General features: G+C 39.2%; 1 protein-coding gene and 1 long non-coding RNA gene across 2 annotated transcripts; one reads left to right on the top strand and one right to left on the bottom strand.

Moving 5' to 3' along the window:
* Positions 1 to 1,204: 1,204 nt before the first annotated feature.
* Positions 1,205 to 9,520, bottom strand: ddx23 (DEAD (Asp-Glu-Ala-Asp) box polypeptide 23). Its single transcript, XM_042410250.1, has 17 exons — positions 9,415 to 9,520; positions 7,428 to 7,573; positions 7,152 to 7,271; positions 6,759 to 6,852; positions 6,602 to 6,667; positions 6,376 to 6,514; positions 6,146 to 6,279; positions 5,435 to 5,547; positions 5,167 to 5,310; positions 4,733 to 4,958; positions 4,462 to 4,607; positions 4,169 to 4,346; positions 3,173 to 3,415; positions 2,905 to 3,056; positions 2,700 to 2,808; positions 2,370 to 2,544; positions 1,205 to 2,251 (listed from the first exon to the last, which is right to left on the bottom strand). Exons 2-17 carry the CDS (start codon positions 7,571 to 7,573, stop codon positions 2,028 to 2,030), a joined length of 2,409 nt encoding a protein of 802 aa, XP_042266184.1. The 5' UTR covers positions 9,415 to 9,520; the 3' UTR covers positions 1,205 to 2,027.
* A 3,943-nt stretch (positions 9,521 to 13,463) lies between these two features.
* On the top strand, positions 13,464 to 17,360 carry LOC121896190. The gene is made up of 3 exons (XR_006095935.1): positions 13,464 to 13,566; positions 14,738 to 14,851; positions 17,119 to 17,360. It is a non-coding gene; the product is annotated as an uncharacterized LOC121896190 (long non-coding RNA).
* Positions 17,361 to 22,979: the final 5,619 nt, after the last annotated feature.

Raw genomic sequence — 22,979 nt, 5'->3', positions numbered from 1 at the left:
TTGTGATTAAAGGAACGAGTGAATTATCAAAGCCCTGCATGTCTTAGTTCACCAATTAGCTATTTCCATTATACTTTGGCAATTTTTCAAAGCGGACCAATTTAGCAACTGATAAAGCAGTTGAGGTTTTTTCAATTTATGAAGCACAATTTTTACAAGGGTTATAATTTAGTTTCCTCTGTCTTATTCTGTATGCAATACTAAGCCTAACATTGAAAAAACTTTAAACGCCTTAGACCATCTGGACTTCCTCTTTTTTGTGTGAGTAGAGAAATAAAAAAAAAAAGAAGAATTGCACTACTTTTTTTGGGGGATGGTTGCTTTGTAATGCAATAACTGCACTAATATAACCATGTATCCACCAGATGACCACAGCGTGCTAGCGTGACCCAAACACGCCTGTTCCCTCTATTTATCAGAAGAGACAGCAAATGTGTAAAAAAGTGAGACATTTCCTGCCTGATGCTGTAAAGAATGCTTTCTATTTGAAAATAGATTTACAATGCTATGTGAAATAAACAAAATAAACATGACATTTTATGTACTTTTAATGGTTTGGGTCCGTTTTGTGTTTCATTATAACACACTCGCTGGTAAATGTAGTCTTTGATGTACTTTGTCAGTCATGTAAGTGATGAGAGAATGGAGTGATGGAAGAAGTATTCAGGAAAGTACCAATACAGTAATGTAAACCTACTCCGTTATAAGTAAAAGTCCTGCATGAAAAATCCTACTTAAGTAAAAGTACATAAGTATCAGCAGCAAAATGTAGTTGAAGTATTGCAGTAAAAGTAGTGGTTTGGTCCCTCTGACATTGTCAGATTATTAATACTGAGGCATCAGTGTTACAGCAGCATGTTACTGCTGTAGCTGCTGGAGGTGGAGCTAGTTTGAACTACTTTATATACAGTTAGCTAGTTTAGTCCAGTGGTTCCCAACCTAGGGGTTGGGTCCCTCTAAAGGGTCACCAGATAAATCTGAGGGGTCGTGAGATGATTAATGGGAAGGAAGAAATACACAAATCTGCTTTAATTTTCCTAAATTAACACTCATTATCTCAAACCTGTTGTCATACATATCCAATCAGGAAACAGCTCTGAATGAATGCATAAAGGTATTATCTATTGATCTAAACCATTAAAAATGTTTCATGAATAAGCCATGTTACCAATTAGGGCTTGTTAACAAAACTCCACATTACACTTGCCTGACATTTGGCCTTTATTTACATGTTTGAAGATTTTAACTCTTTCTCTGCATCTTAAGATTTAGTCATTGAACACATCGCTCTCTTTTTGGACTATAAACACTTCCTGTGCCTTCCACATTTCTAACAATGTGGTCGAGCAGATGTCAGTCTTTCACAATATTTTTTTTTAGGCAGTGAGGAGAGAAATGTCAGACACATTTTCTGTATTCACTTCATACAAATGTTTATATTTAAAACGGTGCATTGTAATTTAGTCAGCGAAAAACAATAAGCCATCACTTCTGGAATTGGTCTCTTACTGAAAGTCAGGAAACTCAAAGTATAATGACTGAAAATTAAAAAAGAAAGAAAGATGCACAACACAGTACTTATTACTACTCATCTGTACTCACATTCTGGCTGGTATTTATCACATTTCAAAACAGAAGAGAAGCTTTTTTTTACAGTAGAGCTCAGCTACATAATCAGTGATCCTGGACCTGCACTCGTCTATAGAAACATTACAAGCATCGTAACATTTATTACACAGATTTGAACTGTGTAAAAATAGTCAAATTCACACATATTGAGGAGTACTGTCCAAATTTGAGCCTCACAATGCGAAACCCAGTGCTGAGATGATTTCTGCACTAGTTACTGTGTTTTAAATCAGACAAAAGAAGGATATCACTACCCACAGAATGGACTAAAAACTGACAGAAAGGGAAATCAGAAATACTCAGACCAAATCCTAAATGTGAGACAAATACATATTCTGAGATACAACAGAGGAAGAGGTGATAATTTTTAATGTATACAGTCCAACCACCGGGGTAAATCAGGCAAAGATGGTCTCCTCGCGTCTCTTCTTGGTCAGGATGGTTCCAGGTTTGTGCTGAGCGTCCGGGTGGTTGGCCAGCTCTGGAGGGCAGGTGGAAACCGGGCTCTCCAGGATGGCCTGCTTTAGGTCGTAAAACACCGCCGAGTCCTCTTTAGTGAGGAAGGTCATGGCCACACCACTCTTACCAGCACGACCAGTACGACCGATACGATGGATGTAGTCTGCGGGAGGAGAGAGAAGAGCACTTTGTTACCAGAGTAATAACAATAACACCAAGAAAACAAATATACTAGACAAAGAAGAAACTTAGATAGTGAGGAAACACTGCGTGATTCTTACCTTCGATGTTCTTCGCCATGTCGTAGTTAATGACCATGGAGACGTCCTGGATATCAATACCTCGACCAGCAACGTCTGTGGCCACCAGGATATCTTTGGCTCCTGCCTTGAGGTTGGAAAGCGCAAACTCTCTCTGTTCCTGGCCTTTGCCACCGTGCAACGTGCAAGCATTGTACTGCAAGAAGTGACAGAGAGGGAAGAAGAGACGGGTTAGATTTTGTTCTATATGATCAGCATTCTGGAAATCCAACAGCCCATTTCACAAAGGTGATTACACACATATCACAAGTAGTGATGGTGAAACCGCCAGACGAGTCTACAGTGACTTACCCCCATCTTCTCCAGAGACTTGGCCAGCACGTCGCAACCCTTCTTCTGGTTGACAAAGATAATGATGGGAGGCTCGAAACCGTGTGCCAACACCTCCAGCAGCTTCTTCCTGCACCACACATAAAAAAACAAAAAACACTCAGTACTCGAAGACACTTTGACACAAAGTAAACATGACATTTGGGGTTTAAAGTGTCCGTCTCACCTCTTCTCTCCCTCTGACATGAGCAGGACCTTCTGTTCGACTCTCTCGTGAGGTTTGCCTGCAGAGCCGATGTAAACCACAGCGGGACGTCTCAAGTAGCTCCTGGCCAGTCGCTCCACAGCTGGAGGCATAGTGGCTGTGAACATGACCGTCTGTAGGATGCAATAAAATACAGTTTGAGTTTAGAAACGCATACAGACAGTAAGAGCACCTGCACAACAGCATCATTCATAAATGATGTTGGCAAATGTCTGACAGATAAACATACTTGTCTGTATTTATGTTTTCCAGATTCAAAGTTCATCGTCATTTTCTCGGGGTCCTCTGCTTCGTCTGTGTCTGGTTTCTGATTGGTTACTGGGATGTACTCCAGAATCTTCTGGACGTCAGGCTCGAAACCCATGTCAATCATACGATCGGCCTCATCCAGGACCACGTAGGTGCAGCGGCCCAGGACCAGGTAGCGGTTCTCCAGCACATCAATCAGACGACCGGGGGTGGCGATCACAATCTGTTAGACGAGTAAAACAAACAGTTGGTGTATATTTGTGTTTTGTGAACACAGTATCGTTACCTTAAAACATACCAAAAGGATAAACTTCTTGTTGGCGTTTGCTCGTCTATGGTGTCAGAAAGGAACTTTTTCATTGAATTTCAGAGGTTTGATAAGCTGAAGAAACAGCTGCTATGATTCACTTTTACAAAACAAAATAATTTGTTGTTTTCGCCATCATTTAACCCTTTGAACCTGGCTTTTAGGTTTTTAGCAGAGTCACTACATGTCGTGTCCCTTTACATCTGGTACTAACATGTGATCTATATCTGGATATGTTGTCTTGATAGTGAAATCTGATCCACAGGTCTTTGAATTTACACCTGGTTTTAAAGAGCACCTATTTTATGATTTCTAGCTATATTTGTGGATGTTTAATTGTCACTACAATATTTGTAACCCTTAAGAGTGCAAGTGACACTGAATCTAACAGTATGTGCATCATGTCTGTGTGTTCAGATTTAAGTAAACCAACAAGAATGTAATCTTAGGGTATTGAATATGATGAATTACTTATTTTGTTGCAAACATAATGAATCGAGAGTGTAATTCTTCACCAAGAGCTGTTACTGTCAAAATGAGACAGCACCAAAGACAGATTTTAGTAACATTTGGTGCTCGCTGAATGCTGAGCCAAAGAACAGAATGTCTATCTACTGTTTCGGTGGTGTTTTGAGTCCACTAAGAAAGTATAAATGCTGCATGTTTCACCTCACAGCCCATCCTGAGACGGAAGCCCTGGTCCTCTCTGGAGATTCCTCCGATCACAGCCACCGTACGGATGCCGAGCGGTTTACCAAACTTAATGGTCTCCTCTTCGATCTGCTGTGCCAACTCACGAGTGGGAGCCAGGATCACAGCATACGGACCCTGATCAGAGTCCTCAATCCTGCACGAACAGCCAAACAGAGAGCAGATGTGATTAAAAAAAAAAAAGAAAAAAGAACACAAAGCAAATACATTAACACATTTTCATGTGATTACTTGAGCCTCGACTGTGTTACCTGTCTATTTTTGGCAGGGTTGTAATCCAGACCAGCAGTGGAATCAGGAAAGCAGCAGTTTTACCGCTACCAGTCTCGGCCACACCAATGATGTCACGGTTCTGTAAGCCAATAGGAATGGCCTGCCTCTGAATAGGTGTCGGATCCTGGATTTTAAGGTGGAAAAAGATATTATTAGTGATTAAATTCACTGAGGACAGTTAAGAGATATCAGTTTTCTAGGTCAATTAGAGGACGATTAAAGGTCAACGAGGTGACTCAGTGAACTGACCTTGTAGCCACATTTGTCGATGACCTCCAGGATGTGTGCGGGCAGCTGGTACTCCTTCCAGTTCCTGATGGGGTTGGGGATCTTTCCTCCCTTGGTGGTGATGCTGTAGTCCTCTCTGAAGATTCTCCAGTCTCTGTCCGTCATCTCCTCCAGCTTCTTCTGAGACCAGTGTCTGTCGTCCCAGCGCTGCTTGGCTTCCTTCTTACGCATCTTCTTCAGTCTTGTCCTGAGAGGAGTAAAGATCGGGGATTGGATAGTGGTTGGTTGGAGGCCAGACAGAGGGTGGAGTAACTTTAAGTTGTTGCCAAGTCAGTTTTAGGTTCAGTTTTTACATTCCAGTTAGCTTTATGAAAGTTTAAAAACTTGAAGTTGCTTTTGGAAACAGTATTCTTTTTAAAAGCCAAACAGAGATGATCATTTTATGTTTTACTCACTCCTCCTGCTCTTTTTCTTCCAGCGTGCGCCTTTTCTCCATCAGGTCACCATAGAAACGTGACTGCTCTCTTTTCTGCTGCTTCAAGTCGATGCCAGCGATGAAGCCTCGTCCGTACAGCTGTACCTGATGCTTTTCTTTGTAGCTAGGAGACAGACGGGGAAACATCGTGTTGTTTTATACATGAAGACGTGCTGGCTAAACAAAACCTCTGCCTCAAATCTAGGAGGTGCATGTTTGAGTGATACGGTGTGTTCATGTTGACTCACATCGGGTTGTAGTCGACTGACGTGTCTTCGGAAGCGTCCCACTCAAACACGAACTTCCTGTCGTTCAGGTGACGCGTTCTCCGGCGTTTCTTGAGCCCGCCCAGGTAACGCTCCTGTAAAGGTTAGATATTCAAAGTACATGATTCAAAGATGCATGAAGAAGCAGTCTTCTCTTGTTATGGACCAAAACTGAGCCTGTCCATAAATATCCAACATGCAAGTTCTTTGAATTCCTCTTAAGACTTATCTTTTTAATCTTCCTCTTAAGTAGTTTTTAGTTGCCTTAAGTTATTTTATTGAAATATTTGTTTTATACTCTGTAACCTTTTAATCTGTTTAAATCTTATGTAAGGCACTTTAAGCTGCAACTTATTTATGAAAGATTCTGTGCTAATAAAGTTTATTATTATCTTTTAAAAGGTTTTATTTGTATGCATGTTTGGTCATGTTTTGGGAAGCACATTTTTACAGTTAATGTTTGCAATGCCTAAATAATAAAAGTTAACAGATCAATGACATATTGTGGTGATAAATACAAATATGGTGCATTAGATATTCAGCTGCCACTAAAGTGCAGTTTCACAGAAGAAATTTAAGGGTTTAATTTGATGAAAAACTAAAACTGCCCAAATACACCAAGACTCAGCTTAATGTTTAAACCTGTACAACATCTAACTCCTCTGCTTTATACAATAGTCAAATTTCTCTAACCTTGATGGCCTGGAGTTCTTTGCCTTTATCTTTCTCCTCTCTCAGCTTCTGTCGTCCGTCATCATCTTCGTTCCCGTTGTTCTCCCGCTCCATTCGCTCTCTTCGCTCTCGTCTCTCTCTTTCCTGCGGGTCCTCTGTGACACACATCCTCAGTTAGGATCAACACACTTCTACAGTGTAACAAAATTGCAGATTGTCTATAACTGAACCAACCAGAGGCTGATACGCACCCAGCATTTTTCGTCCGGTGTCCTGGAACAACCTTCTCTTCTTCCTCTCCTCTTCTATCATCCTCTTCCTCTCCTCTGTCGCCTGCTCGCGCCGTTTAATGGCCTCGGCTTCTCGCTCTGCCTTTGAGAGGAACTTGGGCTGGAAAGGACCAAAAAAGAAGTGAGGACAAAACAATCTTGGGTTTACAAAAGGAAAAGAAAATGTGTATCTCAGGGAACTTCTCACCTTTGCCTCCGCTTCCTCTTCTGCCTTCTTCTTGGCGAGAAGCTCTTCCAAAGATAGTGGCTGGACCTGAATAGAGGCAACACTGGTCAAACACTCAAAATAACAACATTAGAAACAATGCAACACCAGGAAAGATTCAGCCAAACCAGATTCATACCTTCTCTTTCTTCTTTGTATCATCTTCATCCTCTTCTGTTTTTATGTCCTTCTCTCTCTTTAACTTGGAATCTTTTGACTTGGGTGATGTGCTTCTGTAAAAAAAGAGCAACAGACTGTATTTAACATGTCAGTAAAGAAATTGGATTGTGAACACTATTCACAAGTTTAAAAACAGTAATTCAGATAATGAGAATGTGGCTTAAATGTCAATTTTTATAAAGTTGTTTGAAAGTTTTTTAGAGTGCTGTGGGCAAATAGTCACAACCTGAAGTTGTAAACTAAATTACAGCGTAAAAAATTCTTGGTTTTGCTCAAAGACAATAAATCAGCATTTATTGCATTTGTGATCCTTTTCTATCTCACACTGCAGTGCGTTTCAGCCTTCACATACCTGGACCTCTTGCTGCGATCTTTATCACGTCGATGGCTGTCTCTGTCCTTACGGCCCCTGTCTCTGTCCTTGTCTCTGTCACGTTCCTTGTCCCTATCCTTGTCTTTCATGCGACGATCTCTGTAGGCATAATCAAAAAAGGTAGAAAAAAAAAAAACAAAGTTTTTACATCAGACAAGCTGAAGCCTGGCGATGCAGAAAATGAAACAGCAAGGATTGTCAGAAAACATTTAGAAAGCATAACATTTACAACTTCCAGTCTAGCAGTTTTATTACCTTTCTGCAGATTTGGAGCGATTTCGTTCACGAGACCGATGGCGTTTGCGTGAAGGGGAGGATTTACGATCTCGTTCTCGTGTCCTCTCTCTGTCTTTGGTCCCTGAGGATTCAGCATCCTTTTTGTCTGCGGAGTCGGCTGCCATCTGCAAACACAGCAAGTAGGTGTGGGTGGCTGAATTTACTTGAACTGACTTGTCATACATATAATACATTTTTATAATCAGTTATTTTACTTTCACTTGGATAGGTAGGTTTTAGATAAGGTACTGCACTATTATTTTTCAGATGGCTTGCATTAACAAACAGCCTGAGACTGAAAAAGGAGCCATTACATTTAAACTTGCACTGAACAATTTTTTCTCAAAAAACTTTTCTTTTTTTTTTTTTTTATACAGATAAGACTCTGGGCAATTTTCAGGTCATGCGTAATGCATGATGGATAATTTGTGCCTGGTTAGTAACTATCATTAAAAAAAACTACTTCCTGTTGTAGTCCACCAATAATATTCACTATATTGCTCAGTGTTACCATCAAAATGTCACAAAAATACTTTTTTCTTCCTTCAGTTTAACTGAACACTTAATTTTATGCATTCAAAAAGGTAGAGTATAATTCGTAGACAAATAAGCCACAAATATGAGCAGTACAGCAGACAACGACATACATTACCAACATATAATAACTTTTAAAACTCAGCCTGAGTTAGCAAAGGTGAGGTTCAATACTTTCAAGTAAAGTATGCAGCCTTATTTCACGTATTATTTCCATGAATTTAACTTCATTTGACTATAAATTAAGCAACGGGTTCACAATTTTTCCAAGTCTGTCTTAAAACAACAGTCAGCTCCACAAATTAACATTGAAATTGTTTTTTCTTGCCATAATAATTCCTCCTGTTCATTCTGGCCATTAGAAGATCCCTTCATAATGCACTTACAATGTAAGTGATGGGGGACAAAATCCACAGTCCTCCTTCTATGTGAAAATGTATTTAAAAGTTTATCTGAAGCTAATATAAAGCTTCAGCCATCCAGATGAGTCAAATCAAGTAGATATCTTGCAACGTTACAGCCTTTTTGTGCAAAAGTCCCTCTTTTTGTTACTATACTTCCACCACAACTCAACAGGGAAACACTTTCCAAGGAAACACAAACAGGAAATTTGATGCTAAAAAGACCGTAAATGTGGCAGATATTCACTTGATATAACTAACTCAGACTGCTGAAGCCTCATATAAGCTTCAGATAAACTTTTAAATGACTGTGGACACACTGTGGATTTTGGCACCCGTCACTTACATTCAAAGCACATTTGAAGGGGATCTTTTAAAAGCCAGTATGATTAGGAAGGAGGATTAAAGCGAGGAAAACCTCTTACCGTGTTCATATGGACAGCTGACTGATGTTTTAAGACAGACTTTGAAAAATTGTGAACCCGCCCTTTAACGTTAAAAGAAGGCAAAGCTTAAAAAAACACTTACATATAGTTTTCTACCAAAGACAAAGAAAAACTCGCGCATTACTAGATCATTATTTGACATTAACTGCTTGTGTGGTGGGTTAGCATATGGTTTACATGTTTTCAACATAGTATGTGTATTTTATTATGTTTTGTGTTAAAGTACATTTACATTCTAATTATTATTGCTTATATTGAGATAACGTACAGCATTAAGTCGTACAGAGAAAGCGTCAGGCTTGTTTTGTTTCCGTCAAAATTCACCATCAATGTTTGCAAAACACAATTTGTCAAATGAAACGTAATTAATTAAATAAAAGTAAGACGGTTAACTCAGCTTCTGCAGAATGAATGTGGTGTAATAGTGAGCACAAGCTACGTTAGCTAACAAGTGAGAAAATAAACGACTTATCTTCAAGAAACTGCACAAACATTAAACTTTAAGACTACAATCAAGACAAACGTTTACGCTTCATAAAAGATACATCAAAATGGGAAGTGCGTAGTTCAACATTTAAAGCTTACCTTGACCACTTGTCAACAAAACTATTACGATTTCTCTTCGCTTCAAGAAGACGCCATAGCGGTCGACACGAGCTTCAGCCAGCAAGGTTTTGTGGGAGTCGTAGTACTGAGCGCGCCAAACAGAGTGGAGGCAAAGAGAGCTTTGAACTACATTTCCCGTCGAGGAGGAGGCATTCCCTCAGGGCCCCGATTGTTTGGCGCATGAATACCTAAATGCCTGCCTAAAAATAATTTTCTAGGCAGCATCTCGGGCACAAGGTGGCAACCGTGTTACAATTTAGGGCGAAACTGTTTTTATATTTATTCTAGCTGAATTTTATACCAGGTGGTAGGTTTAGATTGTACAAATGAAACAGTATAACCGTCAATTGTCCAGACTTTGATGCATTTGACAGTATTAAGTTTTTATTAAATCTAAATGGAGTTTTTCTCTACCATAGATGGTAAGAGAAATACACACTTAAAAACAATAAAAATTGTGAAATACATTCAAAAGAAAATAAATGAAATAAGACGCAAAGTAACATCAAATTAAAAAATGAGCCACAATCAAAAAAATATGTAGGTCATTTTAAACAGTGCCAGACACAGCTAGTTTATGTTCCCCAGACAGGGCATTTCATACTGTCAGGAGTGAAACACAAAACCTGAATCTATTTAGACCAGCCGGTCAGTCTTCAGTGTGGTGGAAAGTAAGTAATAACATATACTCAAGTACTGTACTAAGGTACAATTTTGAGGTACGTACTTTACATGAGGATTTCAATTTTATACTACTTTACACTTCCACTCCACTACATTTCAGAGAGAAATGTTGTACTTTCTACTCCACTACATTTGTTTGACAGCTTTAGTTACTTTTCAGACGAAGATTTAACACAATGGATAATATAACAAGCTTTTAAAATACAACACATTTTTAAAGATTAAACCAGTGGTTTTCTGCCTTTTTGACTTTAGACATCTTACAAAAAGCAGTGTGTAGTTGGGGTCACATTTCAGATGCGTTGTAAACGGCTCCACCAAATAGTGATTTTTCCCTCTAAACTTCTCACATGGTTTCATTTCAATGAATGTTCAAATGATCCAATATTTCACCAAAAATCAAAGATCAGAGAAAAAGTCCAAAAACTTTGTGTATCAGAACTTTGTTTATTCTTCTTCCCTCTGCCATTAATCATCTCACGACCCCTCAAATTTATATGGTGACCCTTTGGGAGGGCCCGAACTCTAGGTTGGGAATCACTGGACTAAATTATCTAACTGTATACAAAGTAGTTCAAACTAGCTCCACCTCCAGCGACTACAACAGTAACATGCTGCTTACACACTGAAGCTTCGGTATTAATAATCTAATGATGTCATATATAATAATATATCAGTCAGAGGGACCAAACCACTACTTTTACTGCAATACTTTAAGTACATATTGCTGCCAATACTTATGTACTTTTAATTAAGTGGGATTTTTCGTGCAGTACTTTTATTTGTAATGGAGAATTTTTACATTGCTGTATTGGTACTTTTACATAAGTAAAGGATCTGAATCCTTGTTTCACTACTGCTTATTAGTCTGCTTTTTACCCGATACAAGACTAAAAGGTCTGCAGTAGGAGCAGGCCGTATCACTCTGTTGCATAGACTGTAGTGTGGCCATGATGAAATAGGTCTGTCAGCTCAGTAGCACTTAAAAATACTAGCCTCAGAGACAGATTAACATTCAAGAAGTGCTGTTAGTGCAGAGACGAGACTGTAATCTAAACCGTCCTCTGGTGTGTATGTGCGTATACATGCTTCTGCAGAAAGATAAAAGACTTTTTAGATGCTGCGAAGCTTGACTACAGTCCGGATTGGCTCAGTGCTGATTCATATTCTGGACCTGCCTCTTCATCCATGGGGAGAACGAGTGAGATTTATGGAGCCCTTCTGAAGGTGAAACACTTTCAGTAGGAACAGATCAAAGTTGATGGGATAAAAAATAAAAATCACAAAGGGGAAAGATTCTGAGAAGAGAACAATGAACTGGTTGGACAGATAAAGTCAGGATTTGTATTTTATGTACTGAACTATAGTCATTAGCATTTCTTTGTTTTTCTTGATTAGTTTTTATTAAATAATTCTAAACAAGTTTGAATACAAGGCTGAAGATCAAAGCAGCAAATGATGAATTCCCTCTGTCTCATACATTAACTACTAATGTGCAAATGGATATTATTCTTTAATCTGTTTCAGTCCAATAGACCTTTTTTCACAGCAGACATTTTGACTTTTTGACACAGGTATAATTAATAACATTAATGATGGCTCTGTTCCATTTAGGTGTCATGGTCAAGGTAAACTTTATTATCCATCTATTAAATGTACAATATGCAGTCCCCCCTTCCATCCCCCTAACACATGTCACACACACACACACTCACGCACACAAACAGAGCATTTCCAAGCTCCATCACTCAAGCATACACTGACACACACACAGACACACTAATGTAGAGACATAAATACTTCATGTACAGTGAACTACATGGTCCCTGAGGAACAAACTCTGCATAAGTAGAACCAACTAATAAAATAAAATATATTGCATCATACAAGTGTTGCACAAGGATTACCACTGCACATAGCCATGGCCAAAAAAACATCAAATCGCATGTTTTGTACTGTCCTTCTCATTTAAAAGTCTAATTGCTGAAGGAACAAAAGACTTTGCTAAACCTGTTTTTTTTTTTATTTTCCTTTGCAGGATCCTTCCTTTGCCCCGATAGCTTAGTTGGAACCTGTGACGTAGAGGTTGCGTAGGGTCACTGAGGATGTACTCAGCCTTACTCAGAATGATGTCACAACTGAGCACCTGGCACCTGGTCACACCCAATGACTCTATTCACGTGTTGCTACTTATCTTAGTCTTGGCTGCGTTACCAAACACACAAATCAGGCCAAAGGACAAGACGATCTGAAGGACAGCCTTGTAAAACAGTTGAAGGACATACCGATCAACATTAAAACATGTACAATTTTCATTAGAAAATCATTCACTGTTACAGTTCACGGTTTAAAAGTTTTGTTGAACTTCAACTGGTCATGAATTTCTATCCCTAAGTATTTATAAGTATTCACTCTTTCAGTGGGTACATTGTTGACATTTGTGAGTGGGACTTCTCCTTCACTACGTCTAAAATCTGCAACCATTTTCTTTGTTTTAGTCACGTTAACCTCAAGGAAATTGTCAGAACACCATTTAATGAAGTTCCCTACCTAACTGTGTCCCAGTAAGCCAATCCAGTGAGTCAGCATTCATAATATGAGGGCCCTGAAACCTACAGAAATAAATGAAATATACCTGTTAATTTCCTGCTATGACATGTTAAAATGCCCGCCATGAACAAAATCTATTCTGTTTCTCTTTTATTAATCTTTTTTTCTTCCATTCACAAGCTAAACTGTTGTCCTTTTGTCTCAAGGACTAATATAAAGTATATTTTCATGGTGTACTAACCCTAGGCAATGGGCCAGAGACCACAATGTGCTGCTGTTTCTGCATGGTCAGGGTTTGAGAAACCCTGGACTGGACTGACTAGTCATGATGATCTGATTGTCTCTGCCCATTTTGTCACAATCTAGCAAAGCTGGGATAAGACAGTCTTTATCATGAGGCAGTAAGGTTGTGCAAACAAACCCAATAGGCCTTTCTCACAGCAGACATTTTGACTTGTCATTGCAGGAAAAGCACAGGTTTACTAATAACATTAACAATGGCTCTGTTCTATTCAAGTGTCCCAGTAAGCCATGGCGGTGAGCCAGCATACACAGTACCAGGACGCTGTAACTGAAGCAGAAAAATGTTATTCAGACATCATTCATTTTATTATTTACACCTGTGCTTTTTCTACTGTGACATGTCCAAGTGTCATCAGTGGAAAAAGGCCTATGAGCAAAGGCAGGCAGAACAGAAATAGAACTGGCCCACTGCGTCTTCATAGACAGTCTGCGAGGAGTAGTGGCAAACAGATATTATGGTTATGAAAAAACTAGCACTAATTTGGTAATGAGGTGCAGGTGTGCAGGCAGGTAATTAGTTAGCGGGGAGAACTCAGTGGGAACAACTGGTGGACAGGTGCAGAATGGCAGGTCTGGAATAACAGGCAGATGTGGGTAAGAGTAGATGATGAAGTCTCCTCAACACTAGTTTTAGGGGTTTTTTTTATATTGTATCAGGTATTTCATTGAACATCTGGATTGACCAGTTGTTTTTTATGCTTCAGCGCTCCATTGACATCTTTGTCACTCTTCAGTTTTGATAAACCTTTCCATAACAACTTATACCTTTATCACTTTTTATTAGTGCACCAACATTTTTCTGACCTTCCATAATTGTCAACTTAGCGTTGCCTAACTTCAACCTGAACTGAGTCAATCAGCCAGAATAAATGATAACATCTGTACGGATGTGGAGGGTCATTACAAAGTCTTTCAATCTCATGTTGTCACTTCGAGTGGTTATGAACGAGAAAAACAACATAGAGAAAGAGAATGTAGATTTATAATATGAAAAATATATATGAATGAATAAAATGAATTTCTTCATCTGTGTGTAAGTGAAAACTCAGTGAAACATGTTATAAAATGGACTTTTTACTATGTTTGTGTATCTTATATGGTTACAAATTTCCTGCATTATTTTAACGTATATGTTATATGGTGGTTAATTACTGCGCTGTGTGTATGTACAGTATGTCATGTGGTGTAAATCTACGGTGCTAACTTTCTCATACACAACATGTAATGTATAAAATTTGTACAAAAGCAGCAGTAATCATGTAAACTAAACTCAGAAACATTGTTCATTGATATAAAATAGTAAATTGACAGTAAATGGCACTTTTTTACAATTTCCATGACCATATTCTTATAAATTTATTATCACAACTATGCTCCATCACAACTAAAAACATGAGACGTGAAAGTGTTTGATTTATATAATTTGGCTGTCCGTTTTAGGTAAAATTGTTTGTCATGCATTGGAAACATCAAGGTGGTGTTATTTCTATTCAGTGCCCATAACATATTGTCTCTGCTGGTGTTGACATGCTTCGCTCACACATAAACACACTGTCTTGATACTTTTGCGCTTCACCATTGCCATGACTACCCTATGTTTGCCATTATGAGCCTGTCTTATACAATATGTCTACAGTTGCCCCTAGCGAGTTATGCATAGAGGGAAAATTGAATACAACAGTTGAATTAAAAAAATATACTCATTATCATAACTCTGTCATGATTCTCCTAACATGCTACTGCCCTATTTTTGGTGTTTTTACAGTGATGATACAGCATACAGGTACAGCAACAAAAGGCAGGAAGATGAGGATTGATGACTGTGACGGCGTGGCAGGAGATAAACACACGCAGGCACAATTAATGGAAGATTTTCCAGGTAAGCCCACACATACATTCAATTAGTTTTTTATTCTTATTTTGAGTGAATTGGGAAATTCATTGTGCTTGTGGGGAAAGTTTTGCATTAAAAGCAGGGAAATATTTTGTAAATGTACTGTAAACAAGCAAAAAATATATATATTTTACCCTTATTCAACTTTTTTATGCATTTTTTACCACCTGAAGTCTCTGTGGTTCCACGTTTTGTTTGCGTAATGGCTAGTTAATTATTCTTCAGGTCCGGAAGCTGAATTGCTATCAACCAGCGTTGTGTAATGATGACTATTACCTAATTCTGATCCCTAACAGCTCACTATTGATAACAGTTAGGCATGTGCAAGCAAGAGATCAATATTAGTGGGTTGACAAATCATATTGTCAAGGGTCAATTGTTGTGGCAAAAACACTTTCGATTTAAAGATACAACATGGAAATGACTTCAACTGATCAGCAAATATTTACCCCTTTAAAAGCCCTAGAAACAGCCTTTTCCTGGAGTTGCATGATTGGATGACACAGATATGACTGTGTTTAGCTTTTGAAGGGATGTTTACCAGATGTACACACCACATATCCAACAGTAACCCTCCCTGCCAACTCCTAACTACAGTCATCCCCCCATCTCAGGCACCTCATGTGCCCCAGCCTGGGCTCCCTTCCCCCAATATTCCCCGATGCCAAGTATGGCTGTCTAATTAAACCACTAGAAGAGCACTCATTCTTGACATGCCCTCAGGGTGTGGCAAACGGGGCACATGGGCATGAAAGGGGGGTTGGATCTGGTGAAGGTGAACAGTGTGGGTAAATGGGGATTTCTGGGGTGCCATAATATGGCGAATGAGGGGGCGGGGGGTTGGATGGGGCGTACCAGGGGACTCTATTTACCTCTGGCAGGGACACAAGGGGTCTTATCATTCCTGCAGACCTGAGCTGAGCGCCGGTGCATGTGAACCTGGCTCACCCCACCTCACTGCACTGGGAACAAGGAAATATGCAGAGCAGACAAGATAAACTGCTTAGTATACACAGCACACACTGACACACATTCATACATCAATTCGTATGTACATCGTCATGCATGGATGCCCTTAGTTGCAAATACGGTACTCACAGACACACGCATGAACAGATAACAGGACTGCACTGACAGTAAATGAAACAAAGAAACTTGGTTTAATAACAGCAGTCGTAAATGTATAGTTGAATTTTTTTTAAAAATCACAGACGCAGCCTTATATTTATTGAATATTTGACTTGATTTTCAGCACATTATGCACAGTATGCTAATGCTACCCCGTGATATGGTTAATAATCATATGAGCCAGTCCTCAGGGTTCAGGGCTATATAGAAAGGCTGTAGTTTATGCTGTCTGGTGATGTCTGTGCGCCTCATTGGAAAGTTAAAAAGAAACACACAGACATGCACAGACTGAGCGCTGCTCTGCTGCCTGAATCTGTCACATCAGAGCAGCTTTGGACTAAGAAATCAGAGAGCGAGTGACGGATTGATTGAGCAAAACTTCACTTCAGTAAGTCCTCTACAATCAGACACATTCAGGTATGGTTTTTGTGCCAGTACTGGGTTCTTTTAAAGAAATAAACACAACTGCAATTTGAATACACAATAAAAACTTGCATTTGTAATCTAAATATGTCTTTTTCAGTGACATGAATTATGCAAACATACAGTAGTGCAGTATATCAAAACAATATCTGGAAAGACATCATAGCGGCCATGTCTGTGTGATTGAACCGCAGAGAGGCAGATGCCCATATGGGACACTGGAGAATGTCACTCCTCAGCCAGCTGAGCCTGTGACATACAACCCCATTTTCCATCCTGAGACAGGAGTTATGATACTGTCAGAGCAGCTGTGGTAAGGCTCACTGTTATAGTGGATGTGTGTGTTCGGTGTGCGCGGCGCGGGCATATGAGGGAATGTGATCTATATGTCAGTCTGCAGATAGCTCATCAGTAACCAGGCAGCATAGCTTTGCAAACCCCCCATCCTTCCTCTCATCAGCCCTTTGCTTCCCTCTCTGCCGCTGCAGCGCTGGAGAGGTCTGATAGGTTGATTGTGCGAGTGTGTGAGACTGCATCTTGTGTGTTGTTATGTGTGCCTGCCTGCCTGCGCTGCCATGTCTGATAGATGATGTGCTTATGTGGTAATGAGCCACGCTGCACAGCGTCCATTTTCTCTTGACTCCCCCAGAGGGTTTCGGATGGCAGCACTCTTCTTTAAATCATCCCTCCTCTGGTTCCAGATCCTGATCTGCAGCAGGCTCACCGTCTCCGCTGCAGGCACCTATCTATCCAGGGAGGAAGGGACAAAATGTCTAGACTGCACAGATCACTTGCTGACCTGTTCATTAGTTTACATCATATATGTCAGTTTCATACATGTGTCATTGTTGGCCTGTACAAATCTATTTTCAGAAATTGTCCTGGACATGGTGGTAATTTTATCAATAAATCTACAGCACAGACACCTGTTTCTTTTTTGTGATTGGAGTTTTTATTTTCTGTATGCATTCTCAAGTAGAAAGAAAAGAAAAGAAAGGAAAATAAAATAAAAAGAAAGAAAAAATATAGACAAATCCAGGTTGTAGGTGGAAGTAGACAAGTTGCCATGTGGTCCAGGAGATCCTGTAGAGCTGCTTCTATGTTGAACATATAGTCATCAAAATGTCAGTTTTATCAGACAGCTATTAGTTTTATCAATCATATAACATCTAATTCCATAATTAAAGCAATAATAAAAACAATATATCCCTGAAAACAGGGCCAGGAACCTCCCTTTTCTAAGTTTGGGACAACATAAAGAGGACAGCACAGTAAACCTGATTTTACAGGAATAGTTCAACATTTTGAGAGATACTTATTTGCCTCCTTGCTAACAGTTAAATGCCTTAAATGTGCACCAGGCCACAAAAAAAGTATTTTTTGTTTGTACAAATTAGGCAAACAAGATATAACATGTAAATTAGTGATCTTTAAAGGTGCTGATATGCTTAAGACAGACGCAGGCTAGCTGTTTCCTCTGAGTAGTATTGATCTTCTCTTATAAATCTTGGCAACAAAGCAAATAACTGTTTCCTAAACCGTGGAACTATCCCTTTAAATGTAGTCTGCGAGCACAAAAAGGTGCAGTCTTTGACAAAAGAACTGCAGAATCCCAGTGCTTGAGTTTAACATCAGCTATGGTCGTACAGTATAATCACGCCTTGGAGCAACATGTCATAGATGACACGCTCAATACGCCTTCATCAGAGGTTTATCTGATTTGCAGACACGTGTAATGTACATTGGCCAATTTTTGATAAATGTGGGCGTGTGTATGTATGTATCTGTGCGCAAGAGACAGGGAGACAGATCAAACGGTATAAAAAGATAAGAAAGAGGAGCTACGTAGACAGACAGGCAGGCAGCCCAGTTTATCCACAAGACAATCAAACCACTGCTCCATTTCAAGCTGTAGAAAATCAATGTTGGAGCAGACAAGAGATGAAATTTATCTGAGTCCAGTGATGCAGAGTATACTCTCACAATTGCCTCTCCTTGTTGTTTAAAGGTGATGGATAAGGAGGTCATGAGTCATTGCTGTATTGTGTGTGTGATAGTTCAGGAATGACAAACAGTAACTACATCCGTGTTGTATCATCAGCGGGCAGACTGTGACAGCCAGGGAGATCCCGATAAGAGCAAATATCAGTGAAGTGAAAGACTAAGCAAATATAGTAATGGAGGTCAGGGAGGATGTTTGCTTACATAAGGAAAAGCAAGAGGAAGGGAAACAGTAAAACCAGAAGTAGCAGTTAAGTAACCTTCAGAGAGAGAGAAAAGGACATGTTACTCACCTGGATCTGTTATGGCCTCAAACACAAGTGAGCCCTTTATGAGTAGGGTAACATGGCTACTGGAGCTGGCAAAGCCTGGTTACTTATAACATAAGTGTTTACTTGGGCATAAGGGATGATAGTAAATGTATAAAACGTGCTGCTGCTGTAGAAACTCTGCTCCATTTGTTGAGGGGCTGCAATAAAAAACCTCTGGATTGGTATAACAAAGCAAGCAATGATCCAAACTAAAAGAAGCTTATCATGAATAACTGCAATGTTTTATATACGCCAACTCAGAGAGAATGGATCAGTGAAGCAATAGAAATGATAAAGGTAGAAAAGGTAGCCTTTAGACTGCAAAATAATGAGACAGAATATTCTGAAACATGAGCACCAGGAAAAGTTTTTTCTCTTTTTTGACTTAAATTAATAATTGTTGTCTTCTTTTTCTGTCACTGCTGCTCTACCTGTGCTGTAAGATGTAAGTACAGTGAGAATTGAAGCATAGTAATGATGTTTATGACTGATATTGTTTGATGGGTGGGTAAAGGGTTGGTTCAGATTTGTAAATTGGTTTGGTTTCTGTTTTTCTGTTTGTATTTTTGTGAGTCAATAGAAATCAAATGAAAAAAAAACGAGTGTTCACTGAGTGTAAAGTGTTTCACATGACTAACTAAATTAAAATGGATTGCACCATTCAAACTCTAGCTACACAACGATGAGTTGTTACTAAATATTTACACTTACTAGCTGCTGTGTAACTGCTTTGTACTGACTGAAATAACGTTAGCTTGCTAGCTTGCTAATAATACACAGGTAGAATGGAATAAGGTCAATTATGGCCTGCCTCTTGAATAAAACGCTGTTTGATAAGTAAAACAGTTTTTCCACAAAAAACATATTCAATCCACACATTACACCGCATCATGCCGGCAATATTAAACTAACTGACCAAACAACATCAGTTAGTTCAGCTCTCGCTCTAAACCACTAACGTTAATACACATACAGTATTTGTCCATTTATCTTTACATGAATAAAGCAAGTCATACCTACATTTACAAAGGATTGGTGGTTGACATTTTTTCAATTCTGTCTTAAAACAATAGTCAGGTGCCCAAATGAACATTGAAATAGGTTTTTCTTGCCATAATCATTCTTCCTGTCTACTCTACCTCCTGGGTGGCTGTGGCTCAGGAGGTAGAGTGGATTGTCCACTAATTGGGAGATTCCTCCAGTCCTCCGGTCCGCATGTCGAAGTGTCCTTGGGCAAAATACTGAACCCCAAATTGCTGCCGAAGGCTGTGCCATCCCATCACTGTGTGAATGTGTGTGTGAATTAGCATTAGCACTCCTGATGAGCAGGTTGGCACCTTGCATGGCAGCCTCTGCCATCAATTTATGAATGTGTGTGTGATTGGGTGAAAGTTGGCATGTAGTGTAAAGTGCTTTGAGTGGTTGGAAGACTAGAAAGGCACTATATAAATGCAGCCTATTTATATGGATCATTAAAAAACCCTTCATAATGAACTTACAATGTATGTGATTGGGACCAAAATCTATAGGCAATCCACAAAGTGTTTTTAAAAGTTTATCTGAAGCTAATATGAAGCTCCAGTCGTCCAAATTAGTTAAATTAAGTAGATATTTTTCAACGTATTTTTAGCTCAACAGAGAAACACTGTCCAAGGAAACACAAAGAGGGAATTTTATGCTAAAAAGACTGTAAATGTGGCCGATATCCACTTGATATGACTGACACAGACTGTTGAAGCCTCATATAAGCTTCAAATAAATTTTTAAATGCATTTTTGCACAAAATGACTGTGAGGACACACTGTGGATTTTGGCCCCCATTACTTACATTGGAAGCACATTTGAAGGGGATCTTTTAATAGCAAGTATGAACAGGATGAATTATTACAGTGAGGAAAAACCTCTTTCAGTGTCCATGTGGACACCTGACTGTTGTTTTAAGACAGACTTGAAAAATTACGAACCTATCCTTTAAGTTCAATATTTAGTTTGGCCTCCTAAAAATATTATATCCATACAGGTCATGATGTGACTTAGCCAAGTAAAATATTTTGTAAAACATTTCTGAAGCTCTTAAGTACTAAATCAACCTGATAAATCACTAGTTTGAAACTAGCTAGTGGTCGGACTTTACACACCAAGTTAGTGAAGGATTTATGAATATCTGATAATCATCCTCAGCTGCTCAAGTAGGACACCACAGTATCAACAAATCCCTTTTTTTCCCCCAAACAAAACAATAGAAAGTGGCATGTTTTCAAAACGAATCACACATGTAACATGATGTACTTATGTGTGTGGCATTCGGCATGTGTGTGTTGGGGGAAGGGGTTGATCCCTTAGGCTCTGTTCATGCTTCAGTGATATAACTTCCACAGGCTTGTTTTGACACCATACTGTGTATCTGCCATCATCATCTAATTGTAGGCCATGCAGTCCTTTAGGGACTGGACAAAAAAGTTCAGTTTGATGTCCAGAAATCCAACCCAAACCTGATTGCACTTAATTTTCACACTAAGCTGAAACAGGTTTAGTGGCATTAATATTATTTTGTAGAGCTACAGTTAATAACCTTCAGGACGTAGGTTAGTCAGTTGGCTTGAAATACAGTAGAGTCGTATGTTATCTGTGTTTTGGTCTTAGTAGGAGCATGAAGTGAACTGCTGTGCTCTTGACCTGGGAAATAAGGATATATTATCATTCTTAAGACAAAATAGACAATGTGCTGCTTAGCTATCAGTCTGCGTTTCTCTTTGGGAGCCTTGAATTTGATTAAATTCCCCAAATAATCATTTTCTCGAATATGATACAGCTCCTGACACTCTGCATGAGACAAAACTGAAATAAAGGGTGAGAGAAGTGTGAAAAGTGTGGCATACAAAGATCATGCAGTGTATTACCCATAATGAGTGTCAGTGATCAATAGATGCATTAAATGTCTAAAATATTTTAATGGATTTTACACAGAAATACACACTGACTAAGAAATTTACTTCAGACATATTTATTTAAATAAAGATTTAAAGATGAAAATAGCGTATGACAATAACAAATACAGAATTCAGTCAATAATTTAAGCCATAATTGGCAATTTCACACAAACATTTTGTTTTGCCTCAGTAACATTCTTCTGGGACTTTTTAACAAACAAGAGGAAGGATATGTACAAAAAAAACAAGTCTGTGTGCCAGAAATGAGCAAGAGAGTAAACTGTGAAATGACAGCTTTACATTATAGCTTGTTTAGGATACCATGATGCTCCAGATAGGACTGAGAAGTGAAATGAATGACTGCAGCAGAGCGACAGAGACACGTTTTAGATGGCGATGTCGTTTCCAACATCCCACTCGTGGGCTGCTACCAGCGTGGGGTCTTTTAAAACCACACAGAGATCATCAACAGTCCGCTGCCCGGCCATCACCTTCGCTGCGGTTTCTGTCTAATGCTACAAATAAAAGGTGAGGCGCCCTCTCGGAGAGCCATCCCTCCCTCTCTCGGTGAGACAGGAACCCCGCTCACGCCTGACCCTGCTCACACTGTTGCTAAGCAACACGTTAAATTCCAGTGTTCTGTACATCCAGAGAACTCCGGGCTTCAGACCTACAAATCATCAAGTCCTCCATTAGCCGAGCTGTCAACAGCCACTAATGCCAGAAGACTCAAGTGAATACAAGAACAACATCAACAGCTACAAACAGAAAAAAAACAAACAAACAAAAAAAAAACCCACCAAAGACAGCCACAAGCAAGTAGAAACATCCAGAAAGGCTATTTTATAAATGGAGAAATGCCAAGAATACTTTTATGGGAACTTGGAAAAATAAAACCAAATATTTTTAAAGCATAAAAAGAGGAAGAAAAAACATCTCTTTCCCCACACAGGACCAGCCTGTTTGTGTGATTCAACTTAACCTCCCTCCCCCATATTGTCCAACATCAGCTCAGGGACGTTTTATGCGGTGTTAACGCAGCCATCAAGGCTGGAAATGGCAGCGGGGGCATCTTGGATAACAGCAAATATTCAGCTTAACCCAGTTATAGTCCAAAGTTCAAAGCTGAGGACTATTTCTCTTGAGGAAGAAGATTCAAAAACAAAGATTTCTAAGACTCCTTTTGGTACATTAAATAAATCCATCCAGGCTGGCGTGTGTAAAAAACCAACAAAAAAAAACCAAACAATATTTGTTTTATATTTTAAAAACCAAGATAGAGTGATTCTTTTTTTTTTTTTTTTTTGCTGGAACGTGTAT

This window comes from Thunnus maccoyii, chromosome 4 (genome assembly GCF_910596095.1).
Source record: "Thunnus maccoyii chromosome 4, fThuMac1.1, whole genome shotgun sequence".
Classification (NCBI taxonomy): domain Eukaryota; kingdom Metazoa; phylum Chordata; class Actinopteri; order Scombriformes; family Scombridae; genus Thunnus; species Thunnus maccoyii.
Note: the sequence above shows the minus strand (reverse complement) of the source record. Positions and strands in the feature narration are given on the sequence as shown.

Excerpts from the sequence above, each read along its gene's own strand:
- ddx23 (XM_042410250.1), bottom strand. The coding sequence starts at position 7,573 with ATGGCAGCCGACTCCGCAGACAAAAAGGATGCTGAATCCTCAGGGACC. Across the intron at positions 4,347-4,461 it reads ACCCTGCCAAAAATAGACAG|GATTGAGGACTCTGATCAGG; the intron begins GTAACACAGTCG and ends CTGTTCGTGCAG. Across the intron at positions 2,545-2,699 it reads AGTCTCTGGAGAAGATGGGG|TACAATGCTTGCACGTTGCA; the intron begins GTAAGTCACTGT and ends CACTTCTTGCAG.